This window comes from Terrapene carolina, unplaced genomic scaffold (genome assembly GCF_002925995.2).
Source record: "Terrapene carolina triunguis isolate 2854851 unplaced genomic scaffold, T_m_triunguis-2.0 Scaffold104, whole genome shotgun sequence".
In the NCBI taxonomy this organism is placed as follows: Eukaryota; Metazoa; Chordata; order Testudines; family Emydidae; genus Terrapene; species Terrapene triunguis.
In genome coordinates this window covers 695464-712403 of record NW_020664455.1, presented here as the reverse complement: position 1 = coordinate 712403, position 16940 = coordinate 695464, and the positions used below count along the sequence as shown (strand labels likewise).

General features: G+C 38.2%; 1 protein-coding gene across 5 annotated transcripts in view; it reads left to right on the top strand.

Annotated features, from left to right (window-relative positions):
• The first annotated feature begins 226 nt into the window (after positions 1 to 226).
• LOC112112193 (ELAV-like protein 4) overlaps positions 227 to 16940 on the top strand; it is a 53950-nt gene continuing 37236 nt past the window's right edge. For 4 of the 5 annotated variants that reach the window (XM_024208002.3, XM_024207999.3, XM_026651872.2 and 1 more), the window contains exon 1: positions 4669 to 4903. In XM_024208002.3, coding sequence (XP_024063770.1) covers positions 4675 to 4903 — 229 coding nt within the window. In that variant the 5' untranslated portion in view covers positions 4669 to 4674. Of the gene's footprint in view, positions 236 to 4662; positions 4904 to 16940 lie in introns of those variants that run through there. The other variant, XM_024208001.3, reaches the window with a different exon arrangement.

Genomic DNA, 16940 nt, shown 5'->3' with positions numbered 1-16940 from the left:
CATAAAATAACGATCAAACTTGAAATTCTGTTTTGATCCCATGGAAGATTAGTATAAATCAAATTAACTTTTGCTTGTGCTTACATAGATAATCAAATTAATGTTGGTTTCTAAATTATAAATGTATACAGTATCTATAATATAACTCCTTTTTTCTAGGATATTATGCACATATAGAATTATTATAATTCTATATCTCTAGTATTGTTTCTATACCAGAAGACTACAACACAAAGTGCCCTTGTTGAATAATTTAGAGACAAAGGATATAGGGTCATTTCACAGTTGAAAAAAACAAAACAAAACAAAAACCCAACCAGGATTCATCTACTTTGAAGGGCACTTCATCTTGGACTATAACCAACAGCTTTTTTAAAAGGCACCTTTGTAGAGACAGGGTTTTTTTTTTTTTTTTTTTTTTTTTTTTTAGGGAACATATTTGTTAAGCTGTGTATGGAGAATAATATTGTTAGAGATGGCCCAGACTGCCAATTCCTTAAAAACAAACAAACAAACAAAAAAAAAACCTTTTCATAATACCTGTATTTGTGTGAATGTAGATATGTGGAATTGCTCTTGCAGTGTAACATTTTAAGACCAGCAATATCTGCCTAAATTGCATTAAATAAATTATTCTACAAAAACAACGGAAATGTTGAATTAGACATCAGTGGCTTAAGTTTTAAACATAACTATGTAAAACATTGTTTCAGGGAAAGTGTGTGTGGGGAGGGGGGACTTTGAGACTAAGTGACTCTCTTTTGTATTTTTGCATTGATTTTGTCAATATTTGAATAGACCTTTAGACCTGAGAAGATGAATGTATGGTTCTTCTCTCTGCAAGACATTTGTGGAAATGAGCTACATCTCCATAGTGATTCTGCTCTAATAAGAGGTGACTTGGGTAAAAATAATAATAATGCAATGCAAGGACATTTATAGTAATTCAAACACTGAGAAAGCAAAGAGTGTGTCCAGGAAATAACAGGAGATCCTTCTCTAGAATGTTGATGATGTGGTGAATAATAAGTTAGTGATAAGTAGGGAGAGGAAAGAAGTGGGTTGATGACGAGCATTTTTTTAAATAAATAATGTATTTATTAAGTAATACACAATAGGTTCCAACAACATTTTGATATTGAAGAGATAGTAAGCTGTACTACACAGAACTAACCTACAGAACGTCTGAGTTTAGAAGTGCTAAGTGGGGGTATGTCTGAAAAGGAGTATTAGGACTGTTATTTTTGTTGTCATAAATAATTTAAATTTTTAAAAGTGGTTTGTCAGAGAATATAGCCTAAGTAAACATTATCCCTTCATGCTGATAAGAACTTGGAGTGCTTTCTCTGATACATAACTGCTTTTATACATAAATCCTCAGAAATCTCTTCTACACGAAGGAAAGTCTTAAATTATTTAATGAAAAATCAGTGCCTCAGATGTTTGTTATGAATGTTTCTGGTAATATATTTTGAGTTCCCATCAGGTTTTTTTTCTTCTTGTTCTCTCATGTAGAGAATAAGAAGACGAAGTTACTTTTAGAAACTCACACAGTAATTCAGTAGAAAGCAAATCTTGGGCCTGATTTTCCTTTACATTGGTGAAAATGAGGAGACATTTCTTTGAAGGTTAATGGAGTTGAACCAGAGTAAGTGAGAAGGGAATCCGGCCCTAAGATGCCACAGTAATGAATGCTGAGATACTAGCAGTGAGGAAAACGTCGTATATTGTAATTTTAAAAATCTTAAAGGTGAGCTATACATTTTGCTTGGTGTTGAAGATAAAATTTTAAAGGATATAACACTTTGCATTATTTGTAACCACTAGAATAGCTAGCATTGAATTTTATCATCCTTTATGGATTTTAAAATCAAAGATCAAGGGGTACATGTTTAACAAGGGTAACTAGCATGCCTCCTGCTTCTGTTACTAATAATAGAATGTCAGCCTTTACTTCTCAATGCACTGCTCTGAGAGCATGATCCTGTTCTCATTCAGATCAATGGTAGGATTCCCTTTAACTTCAGTAGTGCAGGATCAAGCCTTAAAACAATTTATCTGACATTTCAGCCTATTTTTTTAATTAAATCCATTGCAGTGGTTTATATATCCATAAAGTGCTTTAGTTAACCATACCTACTCAGAATTTCCAGTCTCTAAATTATTCATTGGGTAAAATATTGGGTTTTGAATTTTGTGGTTGGTATAAACTTTTGTAACAGCACAGATCTATTATAACCCCTATTAGAATGCACAGTGTAGAAATTAACCAGTGAAAATGCAGAAATGATAGCCGTTCACTAAAACGGGTATGTAAAATAGACATATTTTATCAGAAGAGGATGACTACTTCACTAATATTTGTGGATGTTTAAAACTGAGTTAAAATGCTAACATTGGACCTGATGCTGCAGAGCTCAGGACCTCAGTAGAAAGTACGAACCAAGATTGTGTTTTTTAAATCAATTTGATGCAGTTATGTTCATACAACATAGATGAAAGAATTATGCTCAATTGAGCTGTAACTCCCAGAATACATTTGTTCACCAGAGCGAGAGATAACCACTTCTACAGTAGACTACCAGCAAAGCTTACTGGGACTGGAATAAGTATTGGATTTAAGGTTAGAGAGGTACAGAAATGGAACGGAGTACAGCATAGTCTCTTTACTCTAAATCCTTTAATAGCATGTATAGGTGAATATGCATCTGAAATAGATATCATCTAGATTGAAGTAGGGAACATACTTGATTGTTGGTAAATGTCCAGAACAAGGGATGGGGGAATGTTCAGTGTGGTTAGCTAAAGATTTAGGCAGTTTCCGGTCACTTGATTTGGCAGTGGCGGTTCTGACTGGAATCTGTTGATGTTTTTAAGAAGTTGCCATTGTTATGAAGCCATCACCTACCTACGTGCTCTGATTTTACTTTCCAAATAGTTCTATTTCATATATTTGCCGTGCTTTTTTGTTAGCCATGGTGAAAGGTCTTCATTCGTTGAAAACTGTTAAACAAAGTTGCTGTTACTTGTTGTGCCAAATACTTTAAAAATAGCCATTCAAAACTGTTTATGTCCAATTATAAACAAAGGGGATATTTCATAGGTGAGATATCAGAAGCAATACTGAAACACATAAATTCACAATCATTTTGGTTTGGTTATTTCTAGTGCTTCCTTAATTTAAATCAAGTAGAAAACATTAATTCGCCTGGTATCAGTCTAGTTTAGAATACTTTTTTTTCCCCTCCAAAGTTTTGTAGGGAATTATTAAATCTATCTTGTCACAATATGTACTTTCCTGACTTTAAAGAAAGAAACCAAAATTAAGTCTTAGGTAATTATTGTAATTATAGGATCAGATCGACACAGGGTTCAAACTGTATGGTATCTCATTACTCTAAGTCTCTCTTGGATTTTTCCTTTATCTTTACATTTCCTTGCCCTGTGTTAGTGGGAGTCTCTCCTGCTTGATAGTACTTTATATCACTGAATATCTGATGCCTTCAGAAACAGAGACCTTGCCTACACTGGAGATTTTCCACGATTACTGCCATCTGCTTAGCTGCACCAGTGCAACCCCTTGAGTACACAGAGAAAGGCACAGTTTGCACTGGTAGATTTTATCCCGATTAAGGTAGTGTCCACCAGTGCAAATCCTGGCTTTCCTCATCAATACCCGGGATTGCACTGGTACAATTATACTGAAGTTAATGGAGCTTCCAGATGAAAAGCTCTTGCATTATTAGATCTTGATCCTGCAAATGCATACATACACTTCAGTTGTGTGTTTAGTCCCGCTGGCAGCTCAGATGCATCAGTGTTTGCAAGACTGGACTCTTACTTTGTAACTAAAAAAAGATCATTTGAATCTGTTTTTGTGGCCTTAAATTTCAAGATGGAGAGGTGTTTTGATTTTTATCTGTATTCCTACCCTGTGAGCCATTTGAAAGTAATGGCTCTGGTAGAATCCAAAAGGCCCTTTGCCATTACAGCAAACACTAGAGTACTCACATCCATGAAGTTTGCAGGTTCAGGGCCTGATGCTGTAAAGAGGAGTTAGTCCACTAATGAAAAATATTACCGGAGAATACAAGTAATCATTGGAGCCAATAAAAAGTGTGTCTTGTGTGATCGCAGGGTTATTACTCGAAGGTGATCCAAACAACAACTATTTGCAGATTAAATGCTCCCACTTAATTTGGTGTCATTGCACTTTGTGATACAGTTATTAAATAGGCAATATATTTTACTTTTTCAGTATAGACCTCTATATTTACCTCTTCTGCTTTAATTGAACTGTAATTTTAATCATGATTATTACCTTAAATTATAATTAAATTCATGCTTAAATATACATTTATGAAAATGGTTGTGTGATGAAAACAGAAATTAGCTTTGCATTAACCAAAAAAGGGAGGTTTTTTTCCACTGCTTCTTAGTATATGCTCACAGCCAAAGACTAGCATGACCTACTTTACAACAATAACAGAGGAATCAAGCCCATGTCTTTTTTTTTGTTTTGTTTTGTTTTTTTTTTTTGTTTGTTTGTTAAAGTGTCTGAATTGGCCATGAAAGCTGCCTACTCATTGATGTGTAAGTATCTTTAAAAATAGCAATTGTATGTGAAACTTCAGGCAGTTTTTTTTATTTATTTTTATTTAGATAATTAGCACCATGGAGCCTCAGGTGTCGAATGGCCCTACATCCAATACGACCAATGGACCCTCCAGCAACAGTAGAAACTGTCCTTCCCCCATGCAGACAGGGGCTGCCACAGATGACAGCAAAACGAACCTCATAGTCAACTATTTACCCCAGAATATGACACAGGAGGAATTCAGGAGTCTCTTTGGGAGCATTGGTGAAATAGAATCCTGCAAACTTGTGAGAGACAAAATTACAGGTATGCTCTTAAATATTTTTGATGTTGGCTTAGATACGCACTTCTACTTTGGGCAACACAACTTTGGTGTCTTTAAAATAGTCATAGATCTGTTGAGTTGTGCCTAAGTCCATACAGTCGACGCCACAATAATTACCTTTACTGCATATTCCCAGAATGGGAAATATTGCCAATACCCCAGTAAACTTCCTGCAGGTGGTAAATCTTCAGTGGTCTCTACTGTGTATATATACAAATTGCAGGAGAAGCCAATTGTGTTCCAAGCCACATAAAGAGCTAAAAAAAGAATAACTAGGATTTCTGAAAAATTCATAATGTATTTATAAAACATAATTGGGAGGCGCCTTTTGTACAAGTTCACAGCTCATTTGATGCCATTTACTTCCCCAGTCCTCCTTCATCTTTATTTATTTTTCCCTAACTTTAAAAAGGGTAGTCTAAATCTTGTGCTGTGTTTTTTTGATTATTGGGTCTTGTTTATAGCTTTGTTCTCCGATACTCTTACCCTGTCATAGCCCTTTTTCTCATGGAGTAAAATCTGTTGATAGGATTATCTGCAGAAGTTTCAGAAATAAACCCCTCATTATAGTCTAGATCTGTATCAAAGAGAAAAGAAATGTGCATGTCCACCCATAGGGGAGGCATGAACAGGTAAGGAAATACCTGCTCTGTTCTCCATCTTTGCTGCAGAATTGCAGCCATAGTCATACAGTGGAACACATCCTATATTAAAAAAAGCAGTGGGATGAACATCAGCTTTTATGGCTGCTTGTGAAGGCTATGTGGCCTTATTACTCCCACTCTAAAGGGGGAGAGGCTGATGTTTCTGCTGCTGTTTGGTGCATCACCAGTATCCTAGTTCATGATGTAGCATACATATGTGGAGATTGCAGTCCCTGCCAGACTCTGTACTATACTGGAACATCCTGTTCCCTCATGCCCTGCTCATAGCAGGGTATTGGTTATGCAAGGATCTGTGTGAGTGATATTCAGCCTTTTGCAAGTTTCTGAACTCCATTTCTGCTGTGTTGCGTACTGCAGCCAGGCATGAGCTAGCTCCACACCTATACATGTTCTAAGTAAACCAGCGCAGGATCTGCCCCTAAGAAACTACAGATGCTCTTACCACATTTCCTTAACTATAGCAAAGGGTTTGACAGTCTTGGAAAAGGAAGGGTTCCCAAAAGAGATGGGTTTTTTCCCCCATAGAACATACACATAGAGGGCTGTGGGTAGAAAGTGGGATGTAAAACCAGAGTATTCATTTTGAGAAGAGAGAATTATCTTGAGAATGAGGATATAGACAAATAGTTTTGCTCTAGCACTCACATAGCCTTTGCCCTGACAGTGTTAGTGCGATCCACTTAGTGCTTTTAAATGTGAAATGATTCCTTTTATTTCCTTTTTGCTGTATAACAAAGCTCAAATTTAACACTGCGGCACATAATAAATGGCAGTAGCCCTGGAGCAAATTGCATTCTCAAAAATATAGTTAATCAGAGCTCTCTCTTGCACATTGGTCATTATGTATCTACCTCAGTACGTCCTGATTGGGAGACAGCTTCATGAGTGCGAGGAAGAGGATTAAAAAAAGGGCAGTGAGTTGCCTTTGCTTGGGCTTTATTTAGATTGTGGAATATTCCAAGTGTTTTTCTTAAGAGCAGAGCTGCGTGCAAGGTACAGCAACCTAACACTACTAGAATATATTTCCCTGGATATTTGCTAGCACAGCTGTCAATTAGTTACAAAACTATTGTGTTTTTTCTTTCTCATCTAAGGAACTAAAATTACAAGTAACTTCAAGTGTGTTAGATGTGAGTAGACAAACAAGTATAACTTTTAAATCAAGTGCCACTAGAGACTCGTGCTTCCAGTCTGGATTTTGATCATGAAAAATCCTATTTTTCAGTAGCTACCAGCATATTTTTAGCTTTCTACACATCTCAAAATTAGTGAGGTTTTTCCCTAAATGTAATCCTGAGTTTAGATGGATAGAAAAATGCCATCTGTTATTTCTTTGGTGGGATGAGAACCCTGGATGTTGTCTTAGTCTTTACTTTCTTTCCTGTGTGTACTGTTTCCTCTTGGTTTCATGCTGCCTCAAGGATTCTGTCTCAATAGTAGATGCTGTAAGAGCGTGCGTGTACTAGCTTTGGATATGTTTCTGGGTGGTTGTCCCCCTAGAAATTTTCTTTCAATACAAATTGGATCATTCTTTGTGAAAGGATTTGTGGGCAACCAGTTTTCCAAAAATTAGATTGGAGTAAAATTTTCAAAAGCGCCTAAGTGATTTACTGCCTCCGTCCCATTCTCCAGACTGATTTATGCACTTAGGTGCCAAAGCCTCATGGAATTCAGTAGGCTTCTAAGTGTGAAAATGGAACTTAGAATCTCAGATAACTTAGGCACCTTTCAAATCTTTACACCAGATAATTTCTCTCCATTCCAGAGTCCCAGTGATTTGAAGTTTGGGGAATGGACTTGGCTCTTTGAGACTCAATTATTTTCAGAATTACCTTGTTCACTTTGATTATGCTGATAGAAAACCATGATGGTTTCTTCTGAGTTTTTATTTTCCCTTCATCTTGAATTCACCATGCAATGGAAACAACTGCCACCACATCAAAACCTGGTTCCCCTACATCAGAAAGTCCTCAGAGCAAATAGAATGGTGGGGGACCTGACGTGCAGTTTTAGCTACTGGTCTTCTCTCCCTGTGTCCAGCGAGAAGACTGGAAGACCAGTCCACTCTTTCCCTCCACCTACTTCAGTCACATTTTTTCCAGGCCCCTTAACCTTGAAGCCTGGGGAGTACCAGGGATTAGAATGTTAAATAAATGCAAAAATAAGACTCCTCAAACTATGTTTAAACTATGGGTGTTGGCCTCTGGTCATGGTACACAGCACTAGATAAGAAGTGTGTCCCCCCCAAGAGGCTCACCAACACACACAGTTGTCATTTTCATCAAGATGAGCATAAACAAATAAAAAGACAAGACCAGACTCATACTACAGACCCAGTTAACAAGTTTGATCAACCCTTGGCCCATGTATTGAGTAGTGAAATGCGAGTGAATAAAAGTCAAGGCTGAAATATCTTTCAAGTTTGTTCTGTGAGTGTTCTTTGTAGGAGTGAGAGCTTGTCAGAATGTCTGCCTTTTCAATGATTATCTGCTTTATTTTATTATTAACATCAGGCAGCATAATTTTTTGAAGATATACTGCAGAATAAAATTAACTACAGTACACAGTAAATTCTCTTGACATGCTTGTGGACTTAAGCAAAGCTCTAAAACAGTTTATGTTCAATCTGCTTGTGGATTTTTGCATATTTTTGTTCAGAAAATCCATCTTTTGTGGTGGATAGTTCTTTGTTTTGTCAGCGAATGAATAACATAAAAATATATACAAGGTGTACTATAGAAAGTAGGGACTGATAAGTGAGTCATTTTAACAAAAACTGGCACAGTTTCTGTGAAGAATATGGACCTCTTTCATATACCGTACAATAAATCGCTTTCTCCTTGCTGATAAAATAAAACGTCGATTATAAAGTAAAAGCAAAATTTGAATTAAAGTTGTGGTTAAGGGATTTTTAAACAAGTGCATTCAGAAGAATAAAAGGGCATATTTCAAATGTGATCTAAAATTGTTAGACTGGCAAAATCATATTAGAAAAATCTCAAATAGGAGGGTGACCATTTAACTGGGCAAAAGATCTAGTGTTCCCCACCTTGTTAAGGAAATGCACAGACTTTAATAAGATAATATTTAGACTCCCAAAATATTTTTACAAGGAGTTCAGAGCTAAACAAAGTCTGTTAAACATACAAGATCCCCTTGAGAGAATTTATATTCAAGACTGTTACGCCATTATTTTAATAGGGATTAAATTTACTGTATATGAACAACAATAATAATCGTAATCTGTTCACAGTCTTCATACAGGTCTTCTGGATCAGTTGTAAGATTTTTAAGAAAATTAATTCATGATGTTACCACTTGCTTAGGAAAGACACATGTTTAAACAAGCATACGCCTTTATTACTGGGAAAAAATGCTAATTTGGTAGTATGCTGAACTCAATTGAACAGGAATGACAGGTTCCAAGACAGCCTTTAATTTGGTATTCAAAACCAAAATTGTGAACTTCAGTTTTGTTTGGTAGCTTTTCTGAACAGGCAGGATATACAGTAGCTTTTTAAAAAGATGCTAATGATTTGAAAGTGGAGATAAAACTCAGGCATACATTTTAATTATGGGGGAGAAGTTCAACTGAAAAATGTATTTTAGTTGCAGAGAATGTAAGGAAACGAGACAAGGAAAAACAGAAAGACCAAAGATATTTGCCATCATTTGGCAGGGAGTTTTAATAAAAGCAGAACTTGTGGTTATAAAGTGTGCTTATTAAATTCTTCATTTGCACTACCTAATTAATTCTAGCATTTTAAATTAACAGTGAAACTGGTCCCTGCTGAACCATTTCATAGCTACAGCATATTTCGTCCAACAATCCAGTTGTTCAGGTTTAATCAGCTGCTCTCCAAAAATGAAAAAGAAGGGACTTAAGTGAGGAAACTAAATAGCACAAACATTTTGGAACAGCAATATATGAAATAGATTGCCAACTTAGAGGGGAACACAAGCAGATTTTAGACCATTCAGATTGTGTAGCCAATACTGTTGCTGTTATAAATAGAACAGTGTGCAGAGTGGCAAACAACTCTTTTAATAAATGGTATAGCTTTCCAGAAGGCTAGTGTACATGAGACAGTCTATGGAAAATAAGGGTATATTATGGAATACCAACAAAAATAACTAGAATCCTCAAAGACTTCTATGATGCTGAATGTGCGGTCAGAGATAACATCAGCCAATGATTTGCAGTGACAACTGGGGTGAAGCAAGGGTGTATTATGTCTCCACTGTTGTTTGCACTGGTCATTGACTGCATCATGAGGAAAATAACCACAGAAGGCAACAAAGGAATTTTATGGACATATGATAACGGGAAATTGGATTACCTTGTTTTTGCTGATGACATTATTCTGCTCAGTTCAACACATTGCTTAATGGAAGAAAAGACCCAGCTTTTGACAGACATAGCAAAACAAATTAGTTTGTTCATCAAGAGGGGAAGGACGAACTATATGGCTATCAACGTTCCAAAAGCAACCATCGGGGTAGATGGAGAAACACTGGAAGAAGTAAGTCATTGTACTCATCTAGGGACCAAGATGTGCTATGATAGTGACACCATACTAGATGGTAAGCAACAAATATCAAAAGCAGCAAACAACTTTCATAAACTTGAAAAGATTTGGAAAAATAGCATGATCTGCACTGATACAAAAGTACGAACATTTAACGCAGGCATCGTGACTGTCCTGCTTTGTAGAGCAGACTCATGGAAATACACAACAGCAATTGATAAAAATCAACTCATTCCACTTTGAATGTCAGCAGAAGATTTTCAGTCTGTTGGAAACAGTTTATTGCAACATCAGAAAAACTAAGTGGAGCACACCAGTTTAAACCATCAAACACAGAAAAAAGACAATGATAAACATATTTAGGACACAGTAGAAGGATGCCATCAATGTGACTTCCATGAAAGAGAAAATGAACACCAACTGGAAAGAGAAAATGAGGGTGACCTACAGAAACGTTATGTAGCACAATAGAGAAAGAAGCTAAATCTATCAACATGACACTCAGAAGCCTGTACCAAACGAGCATCAGACCAAAATAAACTATGGAAACTCGTGGATGCCATATGCATGCACCTTAGGGTGCGGGAGGATAAAGAAAGAAGGGAAAAGAGAGAGACAAGTATATGAAAGGAGATGGCCTTTCAGGGGAAAGGTACTGCTTTAAATGACTTTGGAACTCAGTGCTTAAAAATTAGGCTAAATTGCATCAAATTGTAGGTTCATATTTTTATTTGATCTGTCTCCAAATGAAGTCAGTGGCAAAGCTCTCATTGACTTAAATGGAACAGGAGCAGGCCCTGAATTTGAAAGGGGATTTTGAAGGGTCAGCGTTAACCAGTATGGGTCCAGATACTAACATAGACTGGACCTTTCTTCAAACAATGTAGCATCCCTAAGAAAAATCTGAGGCAACCCAAATTGGTTATTACTGGTGACTCACATAATGCTTGTTATTTAAGGGGGGAAAAAACCCAAACACCTGTTTAGAATCTTCTATACATGTACAATAGGCTTTCCCCTGCAATGCCAAATCTGAAGCTAAATTTTGGGCCAAGGCAGTTTCTTTCTTTTTTTTTCTTTTCTTTTTTTGATAAACTATATTTCTGGTGTTTATAGATTTATTTGTTGTTAATCTGTAGAGAAATATCAAAAGTGATTTTCAAGGTGTAGGTTTTGTTTTGGTAAAATCTCATAATGATCCAGACATATTACGGAGTAAATGTGTGTCACAGGATTGCTGTGTGTAAAACATGCAGCATATGACAGAGTTTTAATAGTCCTGGTTTATATCTTGAAATCAGATGTCCAATCAGGAATATTCCAGTACGGGAAGTTCATCCCCACCCCACTCCGCTGCCAATTTTTAAAATTTGTACCCAACTCTGTGAACGAAGCATAAAGGTTGCCACATGTCATTTGATGTCAGATTATTAATATGCACCAGAGGTAGAGACTGGGATCTGTCTAGTGTTGCTGTAAGATTTCAGTTCAGGAAGAGTCTCAACCACTAACCTCTTGATGGTTCAAGTGAAAAGAGAGAATGTGCCAGCCATTGAGTGAAAGCACTGAAGTAGGCTCTAATCTGCATATGGTTAGAGTCTGGTTATTGGGTGTATCTTCTACTATTCTAGCTAGAAATTATGGGCCTTAAAATCTCCCCTCTCCTTGTCTCGCCTTCCACGACACGGAGGGGAGGAAAGAAGCAAAAGGCTCTGATCAAATTGCCCCAAAGTTTATCTACATGAGGAAATTGGAAGCAATTTCCAATTGTGCGTTGTGTGTACTGTGTCATTGTAGGGTGCAGGAGTAAGCTTTGTTGCAAGCAATGCTGCTGCCTTCCAGGTCTTTTCCCATAGGCACTAAAACAGTAGTTCTCACACTTTTGTACTGGTGACCCCTTTCACATAGCAAGCCTCTGAGTGTGACCCCCCCCCCTTATAAATTAAAAACACTTTTTAATATATTTAATACCATTATAAATGCTGGATGCAAAGCGGGGTTTGGGGTGGAGGCTGACAGCTCACGACCCCCCCATGTAATAACCTCGCAATCCCCTGAAGGGTCCTGGCCCCCAGTTTGAGAACCCCTACACTAAAACAGTGAGTAACCTGATAACAAAGCATGCATTAAAAAGCTTTTAAGGCAAGGGGAAGAGGAGGCTGGCGCTATTGAGGTGATCACTCCATAGACAAGCAGGTGTGACTATTTCTTTTTCCTGGCCATCTGTTTTGCTAGTGACTCACCAGCAAACACAAGAGGAACATAGTGTGTGGTTGAAGTGGCGGGTTTAGATTTTATTTATTGACTAGTAGTTTTGGATGCTTCAATTTTTTGGTGTTCAACTGGTGATGTCTTAATAAGGCCTGTTTTTTAATAGATGGGCTGTTTGACACTTTCCGAAATTTGGGCCCCTTCAGAGTTTTTCAGTTTGAGCACCCAGAATCACTAAACACTTCTGAAAGCCCTAGCTGGGGTCTTCATCAGGAGTCCTGATGCCACACAAGCAGAAGCCTTTAGCTGGCGTTAAATTGCAACAGAGAGTCTGGGAAGTAGAAAGGAGGAAAACTAGATATAGAAGTGTTACATAATGGTGATTCTTCTGCAGGGGAGAAGTTTCTGAGCTATAACAAGCAGGTGATAATAAGGAGACTCCACTAGGTCATTTCCTAGTAAACATTCTTCTTCCAGTTTCACCCTGCCCACCTGTAGCTGGGAATGTTCAAACTTTAAGTAACTTACTTGGAGGGTTTGGTGAATGGTAGAGTAGGTCGGCAAGTGGTCACAATATGCAGCTGGAGAACAGGGAACTTTCTGAAGAAGGTAACAAAACATCACACCCCAAAATGTAAAGCCTATAAAGCAGTACCAAAAATGGTATTTAAAGTTATGACAGGAAAGATCTTTTAGGTAATAGAGTGCATGCAGATAGAAAACGATACCATGGTGAATCCTGTACTTAGAATAATATTGCTAGAAAGAGGTAATGGGAACTTTTTGTTTTATTAATGGAAAATTCAGTATTTTTATACTGAAGCCTTGATTTTTGTGGCAAAAGCACTCAGTTAAGTTATTTAGACATATTTATATAGAATGGTAAAAATATGCTTCTTTATCGTGGAGAAAGATATTTCTCTTTATTCATGGGGAAAGAGATTGTACAATTATTGATATCTGAATCTGGTGTGTTTCCTCCTGCCCCTGTTTATTTGGGGTCTGATTCCAGGAGCTGCAGGTGGAATACTTTACTCCTGGAAGAATTCTGCGCTACTGCACAATACAGAATTTGCGTAGAATTAATGTTCTGCGCAGAATTACATTTTTTTCCTGCAGAACGGATGCTGCAGAGCCTGACTCCCCAGCTCGAAGTGCACCTGCAGTTCCCGGGTTTGCCAGCCCTGCTCGGTTACATGGTGTGGCCAGATCTCCTCTGTGTGCAGCAGCTACTGGAGCTGGTGAGCTATGCCCTGTGGGGAGAGGCAGGAGCAACAGCTGTGAGCTGCAGGGAGGGGCCATTGCTTTCCGGGAGGGAAGACTTGGGGCAGTGGAGGGCATGACATGAACTTTTCTGGGGGCTGATGAACCTTTAAATTGTGACCACCAAACCCCTCTCCCCCCCCACACACACACACTATCAGCAGATACTGGTGGTCTCTGCCCGGTGTTACAGTAACAAAGCTTCGCGAAGCCTGCGTCGGGGCTCTGCAGGGCAGGGGTTGCAGGTGTTTGAGCCGTGGGAGCCCCATGCAGCCCCCTCAAGCATCCCCCAAATACCTCCTCCCAGTGCAAACATACCCCTCTAGTACAGGCCCCCCCCCCCCAAAAAAATACTTATACTTTCCCTTCCCCCAGCAGTGTCCTCTATTTGGGAACTTGAAATATGGTAACCCTATGGGGTGCGGTGTGAAAACACAAGAATTGACTAAAAGACCGGAGAGGCAGACTTTTCCCCCAAGATGTGCCCAGCTGGCATTTGTGACACACCCAGACTGAGGTACCTGACAAAAGCATAACAGAAAAGGAACTGGGTTGTCAGAAGGGTTTCTTTAATTTTACTTCTGAGGGAATCTCTCTTGTTGCCTGTACCGTTAGACATACTTGCTGAGAGGTATTTGGAAAAAACTTACCAAAATAATTGAAACCAGCATGTTTTGTGTTACTTTGACAAAATATGCAGAATTTTTAATTTTTTGGCACAGAATTCTCCCAGGAGTAACATTGACTAAAAGTTATGCAAGCACAGAGCTTGTAGTCTTGGGCCCTTTATTTAAATTTTCTCTAGAACACTTGGAAAAAAGACTGTCTCAAATGTTTAATCCTGGAAGAAAAAAGATACATGAGCTAAATGCAGATAATTCAGTACTGTGCTTCACAATCAGTTATATTTATCTGATCAGAAACAACTGAAACCCTAATTTGCATATAAACTATTTTTCCAGACTTTGTATCGCTAAAACAGTGGTTACATTTAAAAAAATGTCTTCCCTTTTGAGATTACCAGTTCCAGCAGTATATGACCTATTTTAAGTACATTAGGTAAGCGGGATTATATTACATAGGGATTACATTAGATGAGATTTTAAAAATTGTTTAGAAAGGATATAAACTCTCGTGCTTCATGGCATAAGCCAGCTACTGACAGGATTTACAAAGGAAACTCCATTAAGGTTATTCCATTTTCATCCATTATGGGTTTGGGTTTGGTTTTTTTCCCACCTTTTTCGGAAGCATCTGATTCTGGCCAGGGGCGGCTCTATGTATTTTGCTGCCCCAAGCACGGCAGTCAGGCGGCTTTCGGCAGCGCACCTGCGGGAGGTCCACCGGTAACGTGGATTCGGCGGCATGCCTGCTGGAGGTCCGCTGGTCCCACGCCTTCGGCGTACCCGAAGCCGCGGGACCGGCGGACCTCTCGCAGAGACGCCGCCAAAGGCTGCCTGACTGCCGCCCTTATGGCAACCGGCAGGCCGCCCCCTGCGGCTTGCTGCCCCAGGCACGCGCTTGCTGCGCTGGTGCCTGGAGCCGCCCAATTCTGGCCACTATTTAGAGACAGGATACTGGATTGGACAGACCACTAATCTGATTCAATATGGCAATGGCTATGTTCCAATGCGCCTCAGTATAAATTACAATATCTCTAAAACCTAGTGGTCTTTCAGAAGAGAAGAAACTTTGTGCCACCACCAGGGAAGAGATTACATAATTAGCTAACAATCCTAGAATGATGGTTTGGTTGGGTTTTTTGTTTTTGTTTTTTAAAGGTCAGATTTAGTTCCTCCCAGATAGGCCAGATTACAATTCTGTTGAAAAATGTAATATTTAATTTTTCTGTATGTGGCTTTGTTGAAAACACAGGACTCTGGGTTGATTAATATTTGTTGAAATAGAAGAACATCATTATTGTGGACAGCAGAGTGACTACTCTGCCAGAGTCCGTTTATCCGGAAACAAATCCTGAATTAAGTGAATTAGCTCAATTTTGATGAGGTGACTGGTAGGTTAGTCTTGTCGCTATGGCTATTTCTCTAAATGTTAGTTTTATGTTTTTGTGTCCGTAGTCGAAATGCAGTGAATGAAACAGTGATGAAAAAGAGTGCAGGCACACTTCAGCTAAAACTCAGATGTGCCCAGATGGACAAAAGGCTAGGTTTGAAGTATAAAATACTACTTGTTAGGACTGAACAAGGAAAATTATTACAGTGGATCAAATGGAGTACAGAACATGCTCTGATTTTTGTTCTAAAACATCTTGGTTCTGGGAGTAATGCCTGAGTCAGAAATGCTGTAGTAGTATGTCAAAATATTAAAATGTGACAAAAAATATTTAACATATTAATAGTGGAGATACAATTTGGATTATCCATTATATCTAAAAACAGCCTTATTTTTTAAACCTCTGAATATGTGATACTGAATGATACTAGCAACCTTATTTTTCAGATATGTTGTTCTTAATTTGGTGCCCTATTTATTTCCCTTTTATATCTGTATTTCCCCAAGTGCATTCTGTCCTTGAGCATAGATAAACCTAGTCTCACTGCTGCCTATCCAAGAAAATCTCCAAATATTGATTATCTAAATAAACATTTGTGTTAAGTATCTGAAGTGTATTCATTAGCTTTGAGGGGGGAAAATAGCAATCAGCATCATAGTGCTGAATTTCTAAAACGTATTTGGTATGGCTTGATGTCTCTTCTGAATGCAGAGGAAAAACGGTCACATTTGCATCCGTCATTTTCTTTATCGCCTCACTGCAGTAGTCTTATGCATATTCTACACAGGCGAACAAAAGAATTTTGATTTGTTGACTGTAGGAAAAAAGCCATGGCTTTAAATTTGAAAAGAGATGTGGGGCAAGTGGGGGGGGGGGGGAATAGGAAAGCCTGACACTTGTGCTGTGAAAGACCTTCCTAATTAACTTTGCCAGGTTCAAACTGAGATTATTTTGAAGTGTTTTAAATACCTATAATGGTTGTGTACCTTATTCTTTATGTAATAACTGTTTGTTTTGAGTAAATAACCCCACCTGCCCATCATCTCTAATTAGTAAAGATTGGCAATAATAGTGTAGGTCAACAACTAAGTACAGACCTGTGCCTCTGAAATCATGCTTCCCAGGTCTAATGTTACTTTTAAGGGGTTTTCCGTTGTATCTACTGAATGAAATAAATCTGTGTCTTATGGCCGGCTTTTTCATCCTACAAATAGGACATGCAGAATTATGTGGCTCCACCTATCCGGAAACAAGAAGGCAAAGAATCTATCATGACCCCAGTCTGCCATCTTCTTTCCTGTGTTTTTTTTCCTTTGCATGGCCTTCCATGCCTAAT